The sequence below is a fragment of the Leptonychotes weddellii genome, chromosome 8, assembly GCF_054177405.1.
Source record: "Leptonychotes weddellii isolate Sample4059 chromosome 8, ASM5417740v2, whole genome shotgun sequence".
NCBI classification, from domain to species: Eukaryota; Metazoa; Chordata; class Mammalia; order Carnivora; family Phocidae; genus Leptonychotes; species Leptonychotes weddellii.
In genome coordinates, this window is record NC_138376.1 from 24,293,366 (window position 1) to 24,317,737 (window position 24,372).

Below are 24,372 nucleotides of genomic sequence, written 5' to 3' on the forward strand. Positions count from 1 at the left end.
ACCAATTTTGTGGGTGAAGGTAACAGTGGCAAAATACCTGCAAGCGTCAGGGCCCAAGTAATACACGTTCCCGGAGAGTGAACACAAGAATTTGCTAGGGTAGGATGGGGGGATGAAGGGTTGACATCTTTTAGACAATCCAGGTAACTTTACTGTACACCTTGCCATCTGTGGAGAGGTTTGCAAAGGGCTGGGCAAGAAAAAAGGAACGTGCCAGACAAGCCAGAAAGAGAAGCAGGGGGAGGAAGGGATGAGGGTTTCAGGAATGTGATTTCAAAGGTAAGAAATCCTCCCCAGCTTGCAGGAGGAAATCTCAGAGGAGGAGTAAAGGACTACCAAAGGCAGTTCCACTCAGCCTGCTCCTGAGATGAGCAGATGGGTGAGACTCTACCAAGACTAGGCATGGGGAATTCTTATTGTCCCCCTTAGCCCAACACCAAGGTCATGGAGAGAACTGACATCTTTATAATATCAAGTCTTTCTCTGTAAGCACATAGTATGCCTTTCCATTAATTTATTTTTTAAAAAATTTTTTAAAGATTTTATTTATTCATTTGAGACACAGAGATAGAGAGAGAGAGAGAGACAGCATGAGCAGGGGGAGAGGCAGGCTCCCCGCTGAGCCAGGAGCCTGATGTGGGCCTCGATCCCAGGACCCTGGGATCACGACCTGAGCTGAAGGCAGATGCTTAACCATCTGCGCCACCCAGGCGCCCTCTTTCCATTAATTTAAATTTTTTCAATATCTTTCAATAAAGCTTTATCATTTTATCCACAAAGGCCTGTGCAAAGGCCTTTATTCTCAAGTACTTTATATTTTTGTTGTTATTGCAAATGGTATATTTTTATTAAAATGTTTATCGCAACCTAACATAAAGTACACAAATCAAGTGTACACCTTGACTTTTATATATGTATATGTTCATGTAACCAAATGGCAAATATTTTTAAAGATTTATTTAGGGGCACCTGGGTGGCTCAGTCCATTAAGCGTCTGCCTTCGGCTCAGGTCATGATCCCAGGGTCCTGGGATCGAGCCCCACATCGGGCTCCCTGCAGGAGCCTGCTTCTCCCTCTCCCTCTGCCTCTCCCCCTGCTTGTGCTCTATCAAATAAATTAATTAATTAAAACTTTTCATAAAATGTTTTAAAATAAATCAAAAAGATTTATTTACTTATTTATTTGATAGAGAGAAGGCATGTGTGTTGAGAGGGGGGCAGAGGGAGAGGGAGAGATAAAATCTCAAGCAGACTCCCCAGTGAGTGCAGAGCCCAACGCAGGGCTCAACCTTACAATCCTGAGATCATGACTTGAGCTGAAATCAAGAGTGGGGCGCTTGGGGCGCCTGGGTGGCTGTCGTTTGGCGTCTGCCTTTGGCTCGGGTTGTGGTCCCGGGATCCTGGGATGGAGCCCCGCGTCCGGCTCCCTGCTCAGTGGGAGGCCTGCTTCGCCCTCTCCCACTCCCCCTGCTTGTGTTCCCTTTCTCACTGTGTCTCTCTCAGTCACATAAATAAATAAAATCTTTAAAAAAAAAAAAAAAGAATGGGACGCTTAACTGACTGAGCCACCTAGGTGCCCCTCAAATGGCAAATATTTTTAAAAGTTACGCTCTATGATGGTTGCTGATGCTAGAAATGCAATAGGTTTTGTATATTGATTTTTGTTATATTGATTTTGTACCCAGCAACCTTGCTAAATTCACTTACCAATTCTATCTCAATTTTCTTTTGGGGTTGCTACACACACAATAATTTCATCCACAAATACTGATATTCTTCTTTTTTCCCAATCCTTATATATTTGTTGCTGTTGTTTATTGGACTGGCTAAACTTCCATTATTGCATTGACTGGGGTTATTGAGAGCAAGCAGCCTTGGCTTGTTTCTCATCTTAAGAGAAATGCTTTCAACACTTCACCATTATTGTGATGTGTGCTGCAGGATTTTTGAGGATGTCCTTTATCAGGTTATAGGGTAGTCTTTAATATCAACGGATGAATATTTCGAGTAGTTTTTATGTATCAATTGACATGAATGAACTGTTTCCCCTTTAATGTACTGATGGATCCATATTTCCCCTAGTCTAACATTTGTTTATAACTTTGAGAAATGTCTTCTGCTGTTACGTTTCTTCTCAGTTCTCCCTCTTGACCCATCCATTAAATGTTGGTCTTCTTGTTTCCTCCCTCACTCTTCTTCTCTCTTCTTTTCAAGCTCCTGCTTTTTGTAAGTTTCCTAAGCTATCAAAGTTTGGGGGATGACCCCTGGTTTTCAGACTCTGTGTCTCCCCAGTCTGCTCCCTCCACAAGCAGGTTTGAATTCAAGTTAAAGCACTGGATTGGAAGACAGGTGGCTTGAGTTCCAATTCTGTCAATCTCCAGAAATGCACCAAGACAGATTTCCCCCTGCCTTTCAGTCTCATCAATAAAATCCCTATCCCATCTCCAGGTTGGTTGGAAACTGCCACGAATAAATGGGTAGAACCACTCTGCAAATTACTCACAGGTAAGAGTTTGATGTCTTTGACACTAAGATTGTTGGAGGTAGTGTGAGGTAACATATAGCTGGATTTCGAAGCTAATAGAATCTAGATCCACTCCCAATCAGCAGTGTGACCTTGTGCTTGTTACTTAACCTTTCTAAACCTGCCTCCTTCATCCAGCTTGCAGATAAAAGATGCAAAACACTCGACACATAGTAAGAGCTCAGTGAATTTAGCGATTATTAAAAGAGATAATGCACATGCAGACAGCCTGAAAAGCATAAAATATTCCATAAATGTAAGTCCGCGGGTTCGAGGCTCCGAAGGCCCTAAGCCAGCTCCCCAGCACCAGTATCAGCGCCCAGGTACCTAGTAGGTAGGTTGATGAGGGGGACTGCAGAGAAAACTCCTCTGAGCCTCGAATCCCCACTGTCGGGCTTCCAGAAGCGCCAAGCTGTACCCAACGTCCCTAAGTCTGGTGAAAAATGCCAAAATGACTGGGGAAGGGGCAGATGCGGCCACTCCCACATTCGCGGGAGGGCTCCTGCTACCACTTTCCCGGAGCTTTACCGGGAGTTCAAATCCGCGGAGAGGCGCCGCGCCACCAACCGCAATCACTACGATCCAGTCGAGGGTAACGAGTGCGCTCCCTGCTGCAGTCGCTAGGGGCGGGCTCGTCGCGTCCCTCCCCCTAAACGGGTCCCCGTTTGCGCACGCGTGATTACTTTCCTCCAGCGCTCTCGCCCCACTCTAGGTACGTTCGCGCGGCGCGTTACAGGCATTTTCTGACGTAAGGCGCTGCAGCGAGGAGCCGAGCGGAAGTGCAGCGCGACGACGGCTACAGGAGGGGAGGGTGAGAGAGGTGGAAGTGGAGCCGGAAGTGTGACTAACTAGCCGGCCTCCCGGTCGCCCGCGAAGCAGGAAGGAGAAGGTGCCGGCCTGGCGGGGTGTGGCCTCGGGAGGCGGAGGGCGCTGCGATTGGCCCTTGGCTGTGGCGCCGGCGACGATTGGCCCTTGCTTGCGGAGGGAGGTGAGAAAGGTGGCGGCGGTTGGAATTCAAAAGTGGCGGGTGTGGCACCCGGCTGGTAGCCCCCCGGAGCCCGGAGCGCGCGTGCTTTGTGTCGCGAGCCGGCGAGAGAACGCGGGTCCCGGGAGCCCGGGCGCCGTGTCCTCTTCCATTGTGCTCCCCTGGCGCGTGTGGTACGGAACTGGACATGGAGCCGCAGGTGAGTAGAAGCCGCGTTGGGTCTCTTGCCCACGATGCTGACGAGCCCCCGGCTCCCGGCCGGCCTTCGTCCTGCCTGCTTGGAGGGTGAAAGTCCGTGCGTCCCCGAACAGTGGACAGGAGGGAGGGAGAGGGCAGGGAGCAGGCCCAGGAAGTCGGAGTGCATGTCTGTCTGCTCTCCCCCAATTTCAGGGAGTCCCATACACCCTTCCTCACTTTCATGTCTCCAGGATTTTCCATTTCGATTTCTCAGGCTTGTCTGACTCGTACCTACTTCTCCATTCCTACCGACGATTGCAGTGTGTGATCGAGAAAGGGGAGTTCTGAGATTCCGTCTACCGCTGAGGAAATGGTGCCCGAGGCCAAATCCCCGCTGATGATCTTTCCAGTTCTCTCTTGTTCCTTTCGCTTTGGAGTGCTGGAAGGGGATAAAGGGATTGGGTAACCTGAACGGAAGGACTCCTCATTCTCTCTCCTCCAGGTTTTACAGAGATCTCTGACTCCTGAGACTGGCTTGACTTAAGTTTCTTCTCTTATTAGCGCCCTGCTGCACCCCACAACCATCTGCAGCCTTCCCTCTCCAGTGGAGAGAGAGGTGTGACAGCGAGAGTGTATTGACTTTTGGTGCCAGAAAAAGACTCCTGTCTGGATCCTCTGTTTACTAGTATTTCACATTCAGATTTACCCAAAACAAGTTTCAACCTGAAGAGATGTTCTTTGTATCCTGACAGCTAAAGAGCAGAGCAGTATGATTGTGACAGTGAAAAACAGTAGAAGCCTTCTCATATTTACTGAGCACCTACTATGTACCAGGCACAGTTGTAGATAACTTGGGATGCAACAATAAACAAGACTAATCCCTGTCATCTCTATAGATGTCATTCTATGAGAAGCTGCCATTCTATGGGGAGATGGGAAATGTGTCATAAGTTATATAACTCTATTCTTTGTGCACATTTCTGCAGGCAGCAGGAAAAATAATGCCACCTCCTTTTTTTTTTTGTATAGAAGCCAGTGGTCTGGATATATCACAGTTTATTTAAGTATTCCCCCACCGGTGGACATCCAATTTCATTCCTTTAAAAATGTATTGAGTCCTGACATGTAGCAGACATTATACTGGTTATATGGTTGTGAACAAAACAGATATGTTCTTATGATGCTCACAATCTAATGTAAGGAAAGACAATAAGCCAATAAACTAAAATTTAAAAAACCTGGGCATCAAATTGTTCCAGAGTTTTCTCTATAGGGATGCACTGTAAACATCCTTAAATATATCTCGTTGTATTTGGAATCTCTCCATGTTGTTTCTTAACAAGTTCATATGGATCTGCAATGAGTTTTAAATAAAAAGTTTAATTAAAAAACAAAAGAATAGGGGTGCCTGGGTGGCTCAGTCAGTTAAGTGACCAACTCTTGGTTTTGGCTCAGGTCATGATCTCATGGGTCATGAGATCAAGCCCCATTGTAGGGCTCTGCACTCAGCAGGGAGTCTGCTTAAAGATTCTCTCCCTCTGCCCCTCCCCCTACTTGAGTGCACTCTCTCTCTCAAAATACATTTTTTAAAAATATTTATTTATTTGGGGTGCCTGAGTGGCTCAGTTGGTTGAGCGTCTGCCTTCGGCTTGGGTCATGATCCCAGGATCCTGGGATCGAGCCCCACATCAGCTTCCTGCTCAGCGGAGAGCCTGCTTCTCCCTCTCCCTCTGCCTGCCTCTCTGCCTACCTGTACTCTATCTCTCTGTCAAATAAATAAATAAAATATTTAAAAAAAAATTATTTGACAGAGAGAGCACACAAGAGGGCGGGGAAGCAGCAGAGGGAGAGAGAGAAGTAGGCTGAGCAGGGAGCTCAAGGTGGGGCTGGATCCCAGGACTCCAGGATCATGACCCGAGCCAAAGGCAGATGCTCAACTGACCGAGCCATCCAGGCATCCCAAATAAATTTTTTAAAAAAGGGAAAAACAGCCCTTCCTCCTGTTCTCTTGGTTGTTGGAATTGTGGCAGGCCTCTTGGAATCACCCTGGACTCCTCCATCTCCCTCACTGCCTGCCCTCTACCTCCCCTCACCAGGCCAGCTCCTAAGTTAGATCAATACTTGGTTTCTAGTAATCCAGCCCCTCCTCTTCATCCCCACTGCCTGCCCTCTCTCAGATGGATTTCTACTTAGCCCTCAAGCTCCTAAAACAGCCCCTCTCGGCTGAGTTCCATGAAAATTAAGCTCTATGCATCTTTTTTATCTATTGAATTAACTTCTCTCTTATGCATCTAGAATGGTAAGAGGTGTATACATCCTTGGGAGAATTGAGAAAGTGGATCATTTTTTGTAGAGTTTAATTCTTCTGTGGTACTCCAGTTTGGAAAGAATGCCCTATAAAGTTACCTCTGGGAGGGCAGGGATTTTATTCATTACTCTCACCCCAGCTTCTAGAACAGTGTCTGGCATGGAGCAGTCTTGCAACAAATCTTAGTGCAACAAATCCTTGTTGGATGAAGGAAGAAAGGAATGATGCATTCTTTCTGCCTGTCATACCCCTCATCTACCTCCATTCATTCTTCACCTTGTTTCATGTTGCTTTTTTGGTACAAATCTTGTCTTACTATTCTGACAAAATCATCATGGTCCCTCTTGCCTTCAGTAAACGCTAGACTCCTTATCATGGCATGCCGACTGCCACAATCCTTTCCCTTCATCTCCCCACTTTCCGTGCACACTCCGTGTGTCAGCTAAACAGAACAACTTGACATTCCTTGCATGCACCCCTCCTTGCTTTCTGCCTGGGATGCTCTTCCTTGGCCCAAACCCCCGGGCTAACTCTCATCATCAAGGTTTTGCCTTAAAAGACCTTTTAGAAGTGTTCTCTGACACTCTCCCCATCTGAACTACATGCTCATCCCCTCCTTGGGGCACTTTTTATGATAGCACTCAGTAAAGTTTTAATAATCTCTTTAAATGCTTCTCTTCCCCATTTTTTCATGAGTATTTTGCAGGCAGGGATCACATCTATTACTCCCAAACCCAGATCGTTTTCTGGCACATAACAAACACTAAGTAAATATCGAATGAATGAAGGAAGCCAAAGGGCAGAGAGACTGGCCTTGGAATTAAAAGTTAATTATAGTGAAGATCAGAAGTTGATCAGTCTACATAGTGCTCTCCTGATGGTGGGATCAGAGTAGGGTTTGCATAGGAAGGATCTGGCTTTAGCACGGAGAAGTTCTGTGTCCTCAGAAACCCGTTAGTTCTGCGCAAACTAGAATGGTTGGTCACCCTAGACAGGAGTAGCTGTGGAGTGGACATAATCTCCAGGCACCGAATTGAGGTGCTTAGGAGAGGATCTCTCTTTCACACTGCCCCCACCCCACACCTGTACTTTGGTGGTCTCTAAACTGGGTCATGCTGCTTCTTAGTCTTCTCCATGCAAGTCAGCCTACTTACAACTCATTGTTTTTTATAAATAGGCTCTTTTGTATATTTTTAACATGCCTGATCAGAAACTGTGTCTGGTTTTCCACACACACAAAGCTAAAGCCTAAACTCCTCCTTAGCCTGGCATCAAAGTCCTACAGGTCACTATATTCTAGCAGTTAAACGCATGGCCTCCAGAACCAGACTGTCTAGATTGTAACTGCGGCTCTGCCTTTTACTCACTGATGAGCTTAGACAAGCTATTTTACCTCTCAGTGCCTTCCTTTCCCTCATCTGCAAAATGAGGCTGATAATAGCACCTCCTCAGTGGGCTGCTGTAAGGATTAGGTTGATACAGAGGAAGCATTTAAAACAAATTCTAAAATGTTACCCACTTGAGGAGCCTGGGTGGCTCAGTTGGTTGAGCATCAGACTCTTGATTTCAGCTCAGGTCATGATCTCAGGGTCATGAGATCGAGCCCCACGTGGTGCTTGGGCTGGATGTGGAGCCTGTGTAAGATTCTCTCTCTCCCTCTCTAAAAAAAATTTTTTTTAAAAATAAGTAAAATATTACCTACTCCTCCTATCTAGTCTTCAGCCTTATCTATCTTCCACTCTCTCTCTTATTTATGATTCTCCATTTTAGCTGAAAGAGCCTATTGGTTTCCCAGCCATATTATGTGTATGTTTGAGGTTTTGCCTTCTGAAGAAAGTATCCATTTCTCTGTGCTTGTTTAAGTACTACCCTTGGGATGCCTGGGTGGCTCAGTTGGTTAAGTGTCTGCCTTTGGCTCAGGTCAGGATCCCGGGGTCCTGGGATCGAGCTTGGTATCAGGCTCCTTGCTCAGTGGGGAGCCTGCTTCTCCCTCTCCCTCTGCCTGCCACTCACCCTCTCTTGTGCATGCTCTCTCTGTCAAATAAATAAATAAAATCTTAAAAAAAAAAAAAAGTACTACTCTTAAAGTTCGCTGAAGTTCAGCATCTGTCCAGCTTTTCCCTTAGAACTTTCTCCCACTTTTGCATTATGTCCCACTTCTCTCTGTGCCTTTTGGCTGGCACATCATCTGTGGGCCCCGGTTTGTGCACAAGAGGTACTCAGTCAGTGCTTGTTGGTGGTTGAGAATTAGGCTAGGGGACTAAGAAGGGGAGTTCTTGGGACATTTGGGCTCCAGGGTATGTCTGAAGGGTCTCTCTTTTCCCAGCAGAGGTCCCCCTTGTTGGAAGTGAGGGGGAACGTAGAGCTGAAGAGGCCCCTGGTCAAGGCTCCTTCTCGGCTGCCTCTACCGGGAACCAGGTTTAAGAGGGGGCCTGACCAGATGGAGGATGCCTTAGAGCCTGAGAAGGTGAGCTGGGTTTGGAAAAGCTTTACGTGTGTGTGTGTGTGTGTGTGTGTGTGTGTGTGTGTGTGTGTGAAAGAGACAGAGGGAGAGTGTGTGTGTCTAAACCAATCAGGGAGAGTAAATGTACCCAATTCTTGTCTATCTCCAGAAAAGGACACGAGGACTGGATACAGTGACCAAAATTGCCATGTCCCACCCCAGAGCACCTGCCCTCACTGCAAGACCACAGACACAAGGCCAGACCACAGGTGGGTTCTAGCAGTGGGCAGAAACCAAGGGAATAGAAGTCCAGTGCTCTTCAACTCACTTATTTCTTGTCTTTCAATTTTAGCTTATTTTGAATAGGTAATAGGTTTCACTTGTTTTAAAATTCCAAAGGCACAAGGGGTGCCTGGGTGGCTCGGTGGGTTAAGCATCTGACTCTTGATTTTGCCTCAAGTCATGATCTCAGGATCATGAGATCCAGCCCCAAGTCAGGCTCCACTATGGGCATGGAGCCTGCTTGGGATTCTCTCTCTCCCTCTCCCTCTCCAACCCCCTCCAAATTCCAAAGGCACAAAAGTCATTTTACAGAGGAAAGTCTCCCTCCTACCCCTGTCCCCCAGCCACCCAGTTCCCCTGCCCAGGGGCATTCTGTCCCTTCCAGGGCGTTCTGTGGGCGTTCAAGCACATCTGGACATGGTCTCCAACAATTTCTTTTTATATATAAATGGTAGCGCTCTTGACACATGGCTCTGCCCCCTGCTCTTTTTGCTTATCTTGGTCCAACTTATTTCTTGGTGTCTTGAGTAATTTCTGGTCCTGGGAAGGATATCTTCAGAGCTGGCCAGATTTCAGGGAAGAGGGAAGTTATCTTCTTTCTTTTTTTTTTTTTTTAAAGATTTTATTTATTCATTTGAGACACAGAGATACAGAGAGAGAGAGAGAAAGCATGAGCAGGGAGAGAGGCAGAGGCAGAGGGAGAAGCAGGCTCCTCGCTGAGCCAGGAGCCCGATGTGGGGCTCGATCCCAGGACCCTGGGATCATGACCTGAGCTGAAGGCAGACGCTTAACCATCTGAGGCCCCCAGGCGCCCCGAAGTTATCTTATTTCTAATCCTCAGAAAAAGCAACGACTCTGTGCCTGGCCCAGCCAGAGTTCATGCCACCCTGAGACTGATTGTGCTACTTTTTCCTGTCCCATCTCCCGACAGCTCCAAAAGTTCCCAAGAATTCAGGACCCCGATGTTCTACGGCTATTGCCACAGGTAATAGTGCTTCAGAGCTGGGGCTGAGGAGAGATTTGGGGGTATGTGTAAAAGGAGATGATGGGGGTGGAAAGACCCTGGTGCTGTGATTTCTTATGTTAACTCCCCGATTCTCTAGTGTTGAAGAATCAGAAACCAGGCCCTGCCGTTCCTGCCCAGAAGCCTGCAGGTAGGTGCCAAGCATAACCATTGGGTGAGAGGCTGGGATAGGAAGGAGAGGAGGTGGTGAGTACCCCCCAAAAAAATCCATTTGGTTCCCTCCCTGTCTGGAGGGGAAAGAGTTGTAGCAGTGGGTGTGGAGGCCTTAAAGGCCTGGAGGGAGGAAAGATAGAAAGCCACGACCTCCCTGACCTTTGTCCTTTCCGTGCCCATCTTAGCGGCTGCCCCTCCCATGGTGGGAGGGAAGAAACCCACCAAACGTCCGGCCTGGGACTTAAAGGGTCAGTTATGTGACCTGAATGCCCAGCTGAAGTGCTTCCGTGAGAGGACTCAGACTTTGAACCAGGAGAACCTACAACTGCAGGACCAACTCGAGGAGGCCCAGCAACAGGCCCAGGCCCTGGGGGCAGAGTGCAGGACACTGGAAGGGGAGTTGGCCAGGCTGCAGGCCCAGGCTGAGCAGGGTCAGCAGGAGTTGGGGAACCTCAGGGCCCATGTCCTGGAGCTGGAAGAGCAGCTGGGCACAAAGGAAGGCTTGGTGCAAGAGCTCCAGAAAGAACAGTTGGGATTGCAGGAGGAGCGAAGGGGACTGGCCGCCCGGCTGGAGGAGCAGGAGGTAAGGGCCACCTTCTTACCAAACGCCAACCCTCCTTTCTGGGTTACCCTGAGGACTCTTTGGGCTTGGGAGTCCCTGGCCACCTCTCTCCAGCAGTATTCCTCTGTCCTTCTCTACCCCTGCCCACTCCTGACTGCGTCTTGCTTTCTGCCCCACTTCTCCCTATCCTGACTGCTTTCATAGCCCCCCACCCCACCCCAGATCTGTGTCTCCCCTCATCCTCCATCTTCTCCTCAGTCTCTTTCTTCCCTGGTCAAAAATCCCTGCGGCATTCTCTCTTCTTCTCATGTCCATTTGACTCCTTGATGTCCCCACCAACTAGATGGAATTACTTGCAGTTTCTCAAATGATTCAATCTTCTCTTCAGGGCATTTTGCACATTCACTTCCCACTTTGTGGAACATTCTTTCTGTTCTCCGTCTTTTCCTTGGTTTATTCCGATACTTTTGGGTGTCGGCTTAGCTATCATTGTCCTTGTGCCCCTTTTGGCTGTTCCCAGAGCACTCCCTAATCTGGTACCATGACTCTTATTTTCTTACCTCTTTCCTTAGCAGACTTTGAAGTCCTTGGGGACAGGGACTGCCCTCCCTCCACCCCCCACCTCGTTATGACTTGTCCTTATTCTTCTGCTGGGTCTCACCCTCTGTGTCCACTCCGTTCCGAACAGAGGAGGCTGCAGGCCTCAGAAGCAGCTCTGTCAGGCAGCCAAGCGGAGGTGGCATGTCTGCGTCAGGAGGCTGCAGCGCAGGCGGCCGCACTGGTGGAGCAAGGAGAACGTCTGCATGGGCTAGAGATGGAGCGCCGGCGACTCCACAACCAGCTACAGGAACTCAAAGGCAATATCCGTGTGTTCTGCCGGGTCCGCCCTGTCCTTCCAGGGGAGCCCACCCCGTCCCCAGGCTTCCTCCTGTTTCCCTCTGGCCCCGGCGGGCCCTCCGATCCTCCAACCCGCCTCAGTGTCTCCCGGTCTGACGATCGTCGTGGGACCCTGAGTGGGGCGCCGGCCCCCACCACCCGCCACGACTTCTCCTTCGACCGGGTATTCCCACCAGGGAGTGGACAGGACCAAGTGTTTGAGGAGATTGCCATGCTTGTCCAGTCAGCCCTGGATGGCTACCCAGTGTGCATCTTTGCCTATGGCCAGACAGGCAGTGGCAAGACCTTCACCATGGAGGGTGGGCCTGGGGGAGACCCCCAGGTGGAGGGCCTGATCCCTCGGGCCCTGCGGCACCTCTTCTCTGTGGCCCAGGAGCTGGGCGGTCAGGGCTGGACCTACAGCTTTGTGGCAAACTACGTAGAGATCTATAATGAGACTGTCCGAGACCTGCTGGCCACGGGGACCCGGAAGGGCCAGGGCGGTGAGTGTGAGATTCGCCGGGCAGGGCCGGGGAGTGAGGAGCTCACTGTCACCAATGCCCGCTATGTTCCTGTGTCCTGTGAGAAAGAGGTAAGCACCGAGGGGCACTGGGACTGGAGAATGGGGAGGAGCAGGCAGGGTGGCACAGGATGTAGGTGGACGGAGGAGGGACCAGGAGAGAGCGGAAGGATAGGGGAAGGGTGGGTTGCGTCGGTGGGTCGCCACGTCAGTTTTGGCCGGGGGTGGGGGGGGTTGGGGGTTCCTTAGGGAACGAGGGGGTGGAGTGACGCACATGCCGAGGGCTTCCTGGCCCCTGCCCGCTGTATCTCAGGTCCCATTTCCTACTACTCCCCTTGCTCAGCTCTCTCCAGCCACGCTGGCCTCCTGGCTGTTCCCCAGCCAGCTCATCACATTCTCGATTCAGGGCTTTTGCCTGAATGTTCCTCTCTTCGAATGGCTTGCTCCCTCGCTGCCTTCAGAGTTGAAGGCACTGAAGCTGTTCCTGGCCATCCTGTCTCAAATTGCAGCCCTCACCCTACCTTCACGCGCTCCTCTTGGTTCTGTTCTAGTTTCCCCCTCAGGACTCTGGGGCCGTAGCTGTGCATTTTACTTAATCATTCTGTCTCTTCACTGGCTAGAAAGAAATCTTCAAGAGGGCAGGCACTGACTCTGGGTCATTGCTACCGACGTGGCTGCGTGCTGAGCCCCTGCCCACTCTTGCCCCTTGCTCCTCCTGTCCCCAGGTGGAGGCCCTGCTCCACGTGGCCCGCCAGAACAGGGCGGTGGCCCGCACGTCGCAGAACGAGCGCTCATCACGCAGTCACAGCGTGTTCCAGCTCCAGATCTCTGGGGAGCACGCCGGGCGGGGCCTGCAGTGTGGGGCCCCCCTCAGCCTTGTGGACCTGGCTGGGAGTGAGCGGCTGGACCCCGGCTTAGCCCTTGGCCCTGGGGAACGGGAACGCCTTCGGGAAACACAAGCCATTAACAGCAGCCTGTCCACCCTGGGGCTGGTCATCATGGCCCTGAGCAACAAGGTGGGAATGGGGATGGGGGCCGGTGGGACCTGGGGTGGGTTGAGGCTGCTCACGCTGAACCCTGTCCTATCCTAATCACCCGTCTCCCTCAACCCTCCAGGAGTCCCACATTCCTTACCGGAACAGCAAACTCACCTACCTGCTGCAGAATTCTCTGGGTGGCAGCGCTAAGATGTGAGTGAAAGCGACAGACAGACAGGAGGGGTTGGGTGGAGACTGTGAGGCTGGGGTCAGGGGCCGGAAAGGGGCAACAGTGGAAACTTGGTGCAGGCTCCACCCAGCCACTGATGCTGGGGTTTGGTCCCCTCTCCTCTCTCCACAGGCTCATGTTCGTGAACATTTCCCCCCTAGAAGAGAACGTCTCTGAGTCCCTCAACTCCCTACGCTTTGCCTCCAAGGTGCAGTTACCACCAAACCCAGGCCCTGTCAGGACCCCTGGGTGATCGTAGGCTTCTCCATTCTGACCCTTTAGGGTCCCCTTCAGTCCTTTAGGCCAAGGGCACATTCATCTGGAAAGGATTTGCATTTGCCGGGCATCTGGGGTACTATCTCTCTGGATCCATTTTTAGCTATTGGGTCTTGGGGTTTTTTTAATTTTTTTTTTTTTAAGATTTTATTTATTTATTTGACAGAGAGAGACACAGCGAGAGAGGGAACACAAGCAGGGGGAGTGGGAGAGGGAGAAGCAGGCTTCCCGCAGAGCAGGGAGCCCGATGCAGGGCTCGATCCCAGGACCCTGGGATCATGACCTGAGCTGGAGGCAGACGCTGAACGACTGAGCCACTCAGGTGCCCCAGGGTTTTTTAATTTTTAAAAATAGGTAGTTAAGGGGTCAAAACTATATAAAACCTATACACAACAAATGAAGTTTTACCACTGCCCCTGTGCACCCCATTCTCCCCACCTGCCCTGGTAGAGGTAGTCATTTTTAACATTTGGCATTTTACTTATCCTTTCAGTGTTTCTTCTTGCAAATATAAGCAATATGCTTGTGCTTATTCCCTTCTTTCTTCTATAGACATCTCTCTTTTCATATATATGTATGTATATGTGTGTGTGTGTATATATATATATATATGTTGTTCTGTACTTTGTTCTGCTTAACAAGATATCCCTAAGATTACTCCTCTCCCCACCCCCAGCACGCAGAGATCATCCCATTATTTTTATGTCTGCCTGGGACTCTGCTATGTGGCTGCACCAAAGTTTATCCACCAGTTCCCTCTACTGGACACTTGGATTGTTTCCACCCTTTTACAAACAAGACCATGTTGGCTAACCTTGTACATATATGTCATTTTATATTTGTTTAGTCATATCTGACTATGTAGGGAGAGATTCCTAGCATTGGGATTGCTGGATCAAAGGAGACTTAGATGTGGGCTCCTGGGTGGCTCAGTCGGTTAAGCGTCCGACTCTTGATACCGGTTCAGGGCATGATCTCAGGGTTGTGAGGTCAAGCCCCACGTCGCGTGGAACCCACTTCAGATTCTTTCTCTCCCTCCACCTCTGCCCCCCTGCCCCATGCGTGCACACGCTCTCTCTCTCAAAAAAAAAAAAAAGTGAGAGACTTAGATGGTTTTCAGACCATTCCAAGTAGTGTGAAGTCAGGCTCCAAACCCACTTAAACATTAAGGGAAGGCCATGCCATGAATTCTCTAGGAGATTTATGCTCCTTCCACTAAAGTTTTAGGGGCTTGTTAGATTTTAATCAGGCTTATATTTCTTTTCTTTTTTTTAAAGATTTTATTTATTTGACAGAGAGAGACATAGCGAGAGCAGGAACACAAGCAGGGGGAGTGGGAGAGGGAGAAGCAGGCTTCCTGCAGAGCAGGGAGCCCGATGTGGGACTCGATCCCAGGACCCTGGGATCAAGACCTGAGCCGAAGGCAGACGCTTAACGACTGAGCCACCCAGGCGCCCAGGCTTATATTTCTTGACAAGAAAACTCAAGATGGTACAGTATACTTTCTGTTGCATCAGGAGCACCTAATATCCAATTGTTTTACTTTTAATGAAATAAAAATCAATCATGGGATTTGGGTGTTACCAGCTTGTTACCATTTGAAAACTCCCTATTGACCTAGTGATTTCACTTAGTGATTTTATCAAACAATGATCGTACCTAGATCTATTATTTCATTAGAGAGTTTAATTTTCTCAGTCACTTTACATTTGTTAGTCCTGTCTCTTCTATAAAGAACTTCCCTTTGCTATGTATTTGGTTACTCTGAAATCCAGTCTATATAGGAAAGGCAGAGTAAATGCTAGATTCTTTATTAATTTTCAGTATTAGAAGTTGGTATCTTGGCAACTTCCAAAGGTGACCAAGTGGGTTTTTATCTGGGTGGGTGTCATTTTACAGATGCTTATGGATTTGATATATATCCTTTGTAGTCATTTTTTCTGATGCTCAAATTGCCCCATCTTTGGCCAGTGGGCGGGCGCTCCTTTAAGTTGGCTTCTGTGTCCTTTAGACAGGAACCAGTAGTCTTTATTGTAGATTCATCGTGTACATATCCTGCCTAAACTTAGGATCATTTATTTTCCAAGGAGCCTTGGTTCTTAAATGAGTGTTGTTCATGTTTTATCTAACTTATTAACCAGTAAATGGTGGGAGGCTTGGGGTCTCTGGGCCACGGTATTGCTGAAAATGGACGTTCCATCTCTCTCTGCTCCTGTGTGTGGCTTCCATCCCTTCTCAGTCAGGCCTCTTCACCTCATCCAGACTTGGTGTGGTTAGTGGGCATAGACCTCACCTTAACTGAGACCAGCCTGAACCCACCTTCAGAGCCCTTCAGTATTTTCTGAGGGCAGCCCCAATATTGGGGGTGGGAGGCAATCCAGAGAAACAGAGAAAACTGTTATTTTGGTTACTTAGAAAACGTTTTTATCCTGTCTAAACCCTCTGCCCGCAGGTGAACCAGTGTGTTATTGGTACGGCCCAGGCCAACAGGAAATGAAGACAGATCCAGATCCTCTGTGTGTTTGGGGTGGGGTTGGGGGGCGGCTTGGGGATGCTTTATTGGGGGGGAGGGGCGCTGTGTGACCTGGGTCTATCAAATAAAGAACAGTTTTTGGGGGTTTTTTTCTTTAAATAAAGGTTTTATTAGCAATGGGCCATATCTGTAAAAATGGGAACTGTGGATCTGCAAAGTATTTGTGTTTGCAGAGCAAGGGCGTCAGCTTTTCTCCCTATCAGGCCATCACCTCGAGTCTAGGTGGCCTAAGCCTCCCATACCACCCCCCTCCCCGTTGCCCGCCTCTAGGAGATGTGCCCACCAGCCAACCACCGTCACTAGTTTGTCGCAGGCCACCCAGGCCCATTCGGGAACGCTCCTCCGGCGGGTGTGGGAGGGTGGGAACCCGAGCCCAGGGGCGGGGCCGGCGCGCCCTCCCACAAACTGCTGGCTCTTCCTCCCGCCCTTTCCCTGGCTTCCCGTTCGAACCGCCAGGGCCGGCCCGCCCGCTGCCCATTGGCTGGCTCTCCGCGGCGTTACCGCCTCGCTACTAGCTCTCCGGGCCCGTGCACCCGCCCTGGAAGCGCTGGGCGGGACGCACGGCCGCTGACTCGCTCGCGCCAACCGCTAACGGCCACCGCCCCATAAAGGAGGGGCTCAATCCTCCCAGGTGCCGCGCGCGGGAGGGGTCACGCGTGCGCAGAAGCGCAGCGGCGGTGGGGGGGGGGACTTGCCGCGGGGAGGGCGGGGCCGGGGGCAAAGGCGGGAGGAGGGCGTGGCGGGGGCGATAGGAAGGGTGAATGGAGGGCGGGGTCGTGAACTGGGGCCGGGGGGCGGGACTTAGAGTGACCATGGAGGTTGGGGGGGCAGTTAACGGATGTGGCATGGGGCGGGGGCCAGGCTGGAGGCCGGCTGCCGGGAAGGGGGGGATTCCCTCCTGCCCCGAGGGCGGGTCTCCCTCCGAGGAAGGGGCTGCGGGGATTCCCTCTCCCTCCGGGTCTTGACTTTCCACCCGCCCCAGCCTCGGAGAGGCCACCACTAGCTCGGCGCCCTCCAGGCCCTTTGGAGGTGAGGGAGGTGGGGTGAGGTGGTGCCCGCCCCCCCCACCGGCTCCTCCTTCCCCTCAGTCCTCCCCTCCCACCACCCTCCCCCCGAGCCGGTTTGTCCCTCCCCTCCCTTCCCCTCCTTCCCCCCGCCGCCTCCTCCTGCCGCTGCCGCTGCTTTGGCTGCTGCGTCATACGCCCCAGAGCTGCCGGGACGGAGGGGCTGGGCCTGGGGACCCCCCGGCCCTTGCCTGCCCGCCCTCCGACGCCCAGACGTGCCCTCCCCGCGCGGGGGGTTCGCCTCGGTCTCCCACGTCTGCCTCTGCCCGGCTCCCGGCGGCCCCAGCTGTCACTGGTAAGGAGGCGGCGGGAGGCGCCCATGGGGGGGCAGGGAGCCGGGGGTCGGCGCGCAGGGCGCGGGCGGGAGAGCCTCGCCGCCCAGGCATCGGTTCAGGCTGGGCCGACTCAAGTCCCCTCTCGGACTCGCCGTCATGGGGAGTAGAGACCGGGACTGGGACACGCCCCCCTCCCCGGGCACTCAGGGAAGTTATCTAACCCGGGGGCAGGGAGCCCCGTATTTGAGGGTGACCCGACATAACCTGGCGTCAGGATGATTGTTCTGAATGAGACACGCGGGCCCGGGGAGGCGGCCGTTTCTGTTCTGGAAAACATTTCCAGAAAAGCTCCCAAAACACAGATCACCCCAATTATGATACCTGTAAACAGGAGAAGGTGACAGAAACTGAATGGTAACCTTTGCTTCTGCAACCATCATTTCTCCTAAAATCTCAAGGCCAGGATATAGTATCCCAGGGGAGCTCTGGAAGCTGGGAAACTAGAGAACTAGGTTGGGGGTGGTGGGGGGTGTTAGGGAGAGGAGAGCCAGTCACTAGAGTTGGAAAAGCTGGAGTCAAGAAGCTTGGGAGGGGTGCTGTGTGGTTTCCTATCCAGGTGTCTCGGGTTTGGAGACTGGGAGCACAGCTGCTTGAATCCTTGAGGCAAAGGAAAATGGGGAGTTTCTCAACATTCATAACCTCCTCCCATCCCACTTCTGGCTAGGCCCCCCCCAGGATGCAATGGCACAGCCCCCCCGGCTGAGCCGCTCTGGTGCCCCCCCACTTTGGGACCCAGCCTCCCCTGCTCCCACCTCAGGCCCCAGGCCTCGACTTTGGGAGGGTCAAGATGTGCTGGCCAGGTGGACGGATGGGCTGCTATACTTGGGGACCATCAAGAAGGTAAGACATTTGACCTCTGATCTATTGCCTTTTCCCCATTCTCCTTATGTAGTTCTGATTCCTGTTTCATCCCCTGTGCTCATCCATTCCAGGTGGACAATGCTCGGGAGGTGTGTCTGGTCCAGTTTGAGGATGATTCCCAGTTTCTGGTTCTGTGGAAAGACATCAGCCCCGGTGAGACCCTACAGGCCCAAGTGTGTGCATGCCATGGAAAGCAGAAATCTGGCGTGAGGGATGGGAAGGAGGCTTAAGCACAGGCCCCGTAACACTGTGTTCCCTCACAGCTGCCCTCCCCGGGGAGGAACTTCTCTGCTGTGTCTGTCGATCTGAGACTGTGGTCCCTGGGAACCGGCTGGTCAGCTGTGAGAAGTGTCGCCACGGTGAGAGGGCAGGACACCTGAATGGTCCAGCTTGTCCTGATCCTTCTAGGCTGCCTCTCAAGTCTTCCCTCCACCACTGGTCCTTTTGCCACCTGTCCTGACTGAGTCCCCAAGCCACTGCTCTGGCCAGTCTCAACTCTGTAATCTCACTCCCTTCCAGCACAGGGAGAAACAGCCATGAAATGGGGAGGTGTGAGCTTTGTAGACAGAGGGTGGTTCAGATACACCCTTTTCTAACCGTAAGACCTTGGGCAAATCCCCAAACCCCTAGGAACCTGTCCCCTTACCTGTAAAATAAGGGTAATTCACCCACTACAGCCAGATCATGGTAAAGGATGAAATGAGGTGGCCGAGACTCCTCCTATCCCAGTCGCTAGCACACACAGGTATGCAGTGCAGTAAGTGCCCTACCATCAATATTATCGTTATTCAGCTTATCATCAGGACTGCCACGTTCCAAGGGCCCCAGCCCCTGGAGAAGGAGAGGGCACATCCTGGGTCTGCCGCCAGTGCGTCTTCGCCATTGCCACCAAGGTACTTACTTTCCTGTGGGAGCCTCCCATCCACAGTCTCTCCCGAGCCTTTCCGCCCCCCCACCCCTCTGAGGCAGCCTGCCTGTTCCCTCTCTGCAGAGGGGGGGTGCACTGAAGAAGGGCCCCTATGCCCGGGCCATGCTGGGCATGAAGCTGTCACTGCCATATGGACTAAAGGGGCTAGACTGGGACGCTGGACATCTGAGCAACCGGCAGCAGAGCTACTGTTACTGTGGTGGCCCCGGGGAGTGAGTAACGACGGGGGGGGGGTTGTGGGGGGGTTTGGGAATGGGTGATGGAGTGGGGTGTGAGGAATCCCAGGGAATGGAGGAGAAAGGACAGGACGAGGGGAGTGCTGAAGAGGGCAGAAGTAGGTGGTGAGTAGGGTGTGGGGCCGTTCAGGCGGGGGCAGTGTCTGGAGGTCACAAGTCCTGTGCTGCCCCTCAGGTGGAACCTGAAGATGCTGCAGTGCCGGAGCTGCCTGCAGTGGTTCCATGAGGCCTGCACCCAGTGTCTGAGCAAGCCCCTCCTCTACGGGGACAGGTGAGACCGGAGCCCTCCGGCTCTGCTCCGCTCGCTCAGTCCCCCACGATGCCTCAGCTCCGTTCTCTCCCCAGCCTCTGAAGCTTGCCTCCCCTGTGCGCCCTGTCCTTGTTAGTGAGTCCTCCATAGCCTGGTATCGTTTTCTTGTGTAAGGTGTGTTCTCTCCCTCCCTCCCTCTTGCCCACTTCCAGGTTCTATGAGTTCGAATGCTGTGTGTGTCGGGGGGGCCCTGAGAAGGTCAGGAGGCTACAGCTTCGCTGGTGAGCTAGCACGACCTCAGCGTAGGTCCTCTCTCAGCACCCCCAGGATTTCACCCTGTGTGCCCCAACCTCCCACCTCGGGACTGTAGGTTTTTGCAATGCTGCCACCACCTTGATAACTCAATATTTCTCCAGGGTGGACGTGGCCCATCTTGTCCTCTATCACCTCAGCGTTTGCTGTAAGAAAAAATACTTTGATTTTGACCGTGAGATCCTCCCCTTCACCTCTGAGAATTGGGACAGTTTGCTCCTCGGGGAGGTAAGGGGTGGTGAAGCTTTGGGGGTGAGGGTGGAACAGAGGAGTATAAAGAATGGGGGAAGGGAGAGGGACCACTGCTCCCCTGATCTCCTTTACTTTCCCCTTCCCCAGCTCTCAGACACTCCCAAGGGAGAACGTTCTTCCAAACTCCTCTCTGCTCTCAACAGCCACAAGGACCGGTGAGTTGGAGGGAGGCTCAGAAAGAGATGTGGATATGGAAGCCTGGGAGGGAAGGGGCTGCAGCCCACCTGGAAGTTCATCTCTGAAAAGGATTGAGTAATGGCATCAGAGGGGCCCTTTATTACTGCACTGACCCTGTATCATTTCTCTCCTCACCCCAGTTTCATTTCAGGAAGGGAGATTAAGAAGAGGAAATGCTTGTTTGGTCTCCATGCTCGGATCCCTCCCCCTGTGGAGTCCCTAACTGGAGATGGAGCCCCCACCAGGTCACTGGTCCAGGGAGGATGGGGAAATTCTCAGGGTATTAATGGGGGAGGCATATGTATGGAGATGGGGAGGTCTTTGGGGTGTCCGGGAGGGGGCTGGGGGGATAAGGAGGCCTCTTACAGCTTCCCTTCAGGGCAGGGCCCTGGGGGAGGGGTCTCACGTCCCCTGGGGAAGCGCCGGAGGCCGGAGCCAGAGCCCCTGAGGAGGAGGCAGAAGGGGAAAATGGAGGAGCTGGGGCCACCCTCAGCAGTGCGCAATCAGCCCGAGCCCCAGGAGCAAAGGGAGCGGGCTCGTCTGCAGAGGGCACTGCAGGTACAGGGGCAGGGGGAACCCCGTGGAGCTAAATGGTGGTGTGGGAAGGAATCAAGGATTATCTCTCAGTCCTTTGCTCCTCCTTCTAGGCCTCAGTGTCTCCACCACCCCCCAGCCCTAACCAGAGTTACCAGGGCAGCAGCGGCTACAACTTCCGGCCCACAGACGCCCGCTGCCTGCCCAGGTCAGTGCTCCTTCACCCTCCAACCAGTTATGTACCCCTAGAATCTCTCCTCCAGTTGTCTACATCCTCTGGACTTTCTTACCCAGAATTATTTTCCATCTCCCCCTTGGCTACCCACTTCTTATCCTAGAGAGACTTCCAGAACCAATGTCTGATCCCTAGTATTCTGGGGATGGGGATTCCTTGGGGCTGTTTGAGCTCTGCTCTTCTCAGTGGGAGAGAGTCCTATTCCCCTGCTTCAGGTCCTGACTTTCCCCCTCCCCAACCCCAGCAGTCCCATCCGGATGTTCGCTTCCTTCCACCCCTCTGCCAGCACCGCAGGGACCTCTGGGGATGGTGAACCCCCAGACAGGTGAGATTCTTTCCCTTTACCTGTGCCACCCCTCTTCATGTCTGTGCTCTTAAGTTCCTCAGTCTGTAACCTGATTTCTTTGTGCCTCTGATCCACATGTGAGCTCCATTTTTAGTCAGTCCTTATCTGCATCTGGACTCACAATTGCCTTCTCTCCCTAGGTCACCCCTGGAACTTCACATTGGTTTCCCCACAGACATCCCTAAAAGTGCCCCCCACTCGATGACTGCCTCATCTTCCTCAGTCCCAGCCCCCTCCCCAGGTCTTCCTAGACGCTCAGCAACCCCTTCTCCCCTGTGCCGTAGTTTGTCTCCTGGGACTGGGGGAGGAGTCCGAGGTGGGGTTGGCTACCTGTCCCGAGGGGACCCTGTCCGGGTCCTTGCTCGGAGAGTACGGCCTGATGGTTCTGTGCAGTACCTGGTTGAGTGGGGAGGTGGGGGCATCTTCTGAACAGCCTGCCTCTGCCTACCTCCCCATTCACACACACCGGCACTTTCATACCCTGATCTCTGACCTCACCTACAGCTGGGATGTACCTGGGGAGGTAGGGGGTAGTTCTCCCTACTGCCCAGGCTGGAATCCAGGTTGGGGGTTGGGGAAGAGGCTCTCTTCTCTACTCCCTTCCTGATTCCTGACCCTTCCCCCATCCCTCTTCCCATTTCCTTTGATGTTATTTTGTTACAGCTTTTTAAATATTTTTTAAAATTATTTAACCCCTGGGGATGGAGACTGAGGAGGGGAGGAATGATAAAGGATCCCAGACTCTGTATGATTGAAATAAAGGTAAATAAACAAATCTAGCAGCCCTGGGTCATTCTGGAAGATGAGAACACAGGGACTAGCAGCAATTCCAGTCTTCCCAACCAAATTCACATATATGACAAGGAAAAAGGCAAAAGGCAGAGAAAACCAAAGATAGGATTTATTAGGGGCCCAGTCATCACCTGGAAGTCAAAGGGCATGGAAGTATACAAGGGGAACATGGCAGAAACAAGGCTCTTCACGGTAGGACTGTGCTGGAGTCGGAAACTGACTCTGTAACCTGGTGCACCCAATGCAGGTATGGGGCATTCCCCTGCTCCACAGGCAATGCAATCACCTCAGCCACTTCGTAAGGGTGCACAGAACTGTGAAAACATGGGGGATCACTCAAAGATCTACCTTAAAGGAGCCCACCACCCCCTCAGACTGCCCAGCAAGTGCCACCCTCACCGCTACCCACGTCAAAGTTCTCACCGAACAAAATCTGTCAAAGCTGGAACCATGGAACTTCGGGTTTTAATCATCTAAGAGGCAAAGACAAACATGACTGAATCAAGGAGTGGGGTTGATTTCAGGATCTCAGATGAGGGAACGGGGTCAGGGTATTGAGGTTTCACTGGATGGGGAAATGTTTCTCACCATCAGCACCTCATTGTCCTCCTCAATCTTTCCTTTCCACTCATAGCTGAAAAGGTCAGGGAGAAAATGTTGAGGGAGCAAAGATTGCCCTCAAGGAAAAGCACTGCCAATCAGCCCCTAGAGTTAGGCTAACCCCCCAACTCCTATGACTCACATGGATGTAATCTGAGGGATGAGGTTAACGCAGGCTGCCAGGCGCTTCTCCACCACAGCCCTGAAGGTGAAGAGAAAGCCCCATTCAGAACGCCCCATGACTCGGATTTTGCACTGGCAGCCCAGAGACAAGGTTCCAAAGCCCGAGGTCGGGCAGGAAGCTGCGGGAGTGCACTCTGCTCTCCCACCCCCAACTCTCTCCCGTCATGATCCTCCTTCCTCGCTCCACACTGAGGTCCCCACCTGGCGATCTCCTTGGCGACCTTCTCGTTGGGGCAGGTGACAAAGGCTGCAGAGACCGAGCCGGGAACATAGCCGGAGCTCGGGGCGGGCGAGGGCTGGGACGGGGGGCTTCCTGAAGCCATGGACAGCAGAGCTCGGGGTAGCAAGAGAAGGCGGGAGGCCACAGGCAACAGCGCCGGCATCCAAAGAAGCGACAGGAGCAGAGCGGCCTGAGAGCACGAAATGAATAGGGTGTCACCCCACAAATAGCCGAGGAAATTGCATCTCGGGAACCCTTCACTTGGATAGACAGGCTCTGCCCTCCCACTCCTGCACCCCGAAGGAAAAGCTGGGAGAGAAACTTGGGAAATTAAGGCAGACTCGGTTTTCACTCCCTCCTCAGGAGCCAATCCCTAGGATTTTGGGTGCGGGTGGTGGTTGAGGCTTCGAGGACCGGAAGGGGCGGGGCCGGTCACTCACCCCTCCGCCGAGCAGGATTGCGGGAACCCGCTCCCCCCTCATGCAGCCTATGCTGGTAGAGGAGGGTTGAATATCAAAAACCGCACCTAATGCCGAAAAGGGACCCCAAACCCAGGAAGGGCGGCCTCTTCTTACCTGGGCAGCACTCACGTGATAAGAAAACAGCACACACCACGTGACAATAGAAGCCGCACCCGAACCTCCAGAGCCACCCAATCCTGGCCCTCACGTGGCCCAGTTTGCCCCGCCTCCTGTCGGGGGAGGAGCGAAAGGGAATTTGGCCAATCGACAGCCGGATCTGCAGACGTGCACGGAAATGGCACGCTCGTTTCCGTGTAAACCGGAAACGGCCGATTGCAGGCTGAGGAGAGCCGCAGCGGCGTTCCGCTGTCACGTGAGGGGGGCGGTCTCCCTCAGGCGGCTGTACCTCAATGAGCTGCGTGAAGAGGCCAATCGCAGGCCAGCCCCGCAGGCCACGTGACGAGAGAGCTCGCGCTAGAAAGGGGGAATGGAGACCCCGCCGACTCGATGCGTCAGGTTCTGGAGTGGGGAATCATCCTTAAACCCCAGAATGTGTCCAGTTACAGCCCCTACACTGTTCCCGAGGTCTTAAGGAGTGGGAGGGTCTAAGATTGAACCTCAGGGGGTAAAGAGAGCGCCCCCTGCCTCTTTGGTTAGGACTGACATATGCCTAGGTTGGGTAATGAACAACGAAAATCGAGAAGCCTGCTGTCCCTGA

General features: G+C 52.4%; 3 protein-coding genes across 9 annotated transcripts; 2 read left to right on the forward strand and 1 right to left on the reverse strand.

Annotated features, from left to right (window-relative positions):
* Window positions 1–3,493: 3,493 nt before the first annotated feature.
* Window positions 3,494–15,931, forward strand: KIFC1 (kinesin family member C1). 2 transcript variants are annotated; one of them, XM_081827993.1, is made up of 11 exons: window positions 3,494–3,707; window positions 8,320–8,460; window positions 8,606–8,705; window positions 9,650–9,703; window positions 9,822–9,872; window positions 10,081–10,478; window positions 11,146–11,925; window positions 12,579–12,869; window positions 12,970–13,043; window positions 13,192–13,267; window positions 15,788–15,931. In XM_081827993.1, exons 1-11 carry the CDS (start codon window positions 3,696–3,698, stop codon window positions 15,830–15,832), a joined length of 2,022 nt encoding a protein of 673 aa, XP_081684119.1. In that variant the 5' UTR covers window positions 3,494–3,695; the 3' UTR covers window positions 15,833–15,931. The 2 variants fall into 2 exon arrangements, with proteins under 2 accessions (XP_081684119.1, XP_081684120.1); XM_081827994.1 differs by having other exon boundaries at window positions 3,496–3,707; window positions 8,323–8,460.
* Window positions 15,932–17,001: 1,070 nt separating this feature from the next.
* On the forward strand, window positions 17,002–22,173 carry PHF1 (PHD finger protein 1). 5 transcript variants are annotated; one of them, XM_081827996.1, is made up of 15 exons: window positions 17,005–17,227; window positions 17,932–18,107; window positions 18,200–18,281; window positions 18,392–18,487; window positions 18,921–19,021; window positions 19,120–19,268; window positions 19,468–19,563; window positions 19,755–19,823; window positions 19,959–20,082; window positions 20,194–20,261; window positions 20,424–20,528; window positions 20,652–20,841; window positions 20,931–21,025; window positions 21,300–21,377; window positions 21,539–22,173. In XM_081827996.1, exons 2-15 carry the CDS (start codon window positions 17,949–17,951, stop codon window positions 21,825–21,827), a joined length of 1,701 nt encoding a protein of 566 aa, XP_081684122.1. In that variant the 5' UTR covers window positions 17,005–17,227; window positions 17,932–17,948; the 3' UTR covers window positions 21,828–22,173. The 5 variants fall into 5 exon arrangements, with proteins under 5 accessions (XP_081684125.1, XP_081684123.1, XP_081684122.1 ...); XM_081827995.1 differs by having other exon boundaries at window positions 17,006–17,227; window positions 21,297–21,377; XM_081827999.1 differs by lacking the exon at window positions 20,652–20,841 and having other exon boundaries at window positions 17,002–17,227; window positions 21,539–21,624.
* Window positions 22,174–22,276: 103 nt separating this feature from the next.
* Window positions 22,277–23,900, reverse strand: CUTA (cutA divalent cation tolerance homolog). 2 transcript variants are annotated; one of them, XM_081828000.1, is made up of 7 exons: window positions 23,769–23,855; window positions 23,634–23,685; window positions 23,175–23,383; window positions 22,933–22,992; window positions 22,779–22,824; window positions 22,614–22,663; window positions 22,277–22,504 (listed from the first exon to the last, which is right to left on the reverse strand). In XM_081828000.1, the coding sequence occupies exons 2-7, from the start codon at window positions 23,673–23,675 to the stop codon at window positions 22,378–22,380; spliced, it is 534 nt and encodes a 177-aa protein (XP_081684126.1). In that variant the 5' UTR covers window positions 23,676–23,685; window positions 23,769–23,855; the 3' UTR covers window positions 22,277–22,377. The 2 variants fall into 2 exon arrangements, with proteins under 2 accessions (XP_081684126.1, XP_081684127.1); XM_081828001.1 differs by lacking the exon at window positions 23,634–23,685 and having other exon boundaries at window positions 23,769–23,900.
* Between the last annotated feature and the right edge of the window lie 472 nt (window positions 23,901–24,372).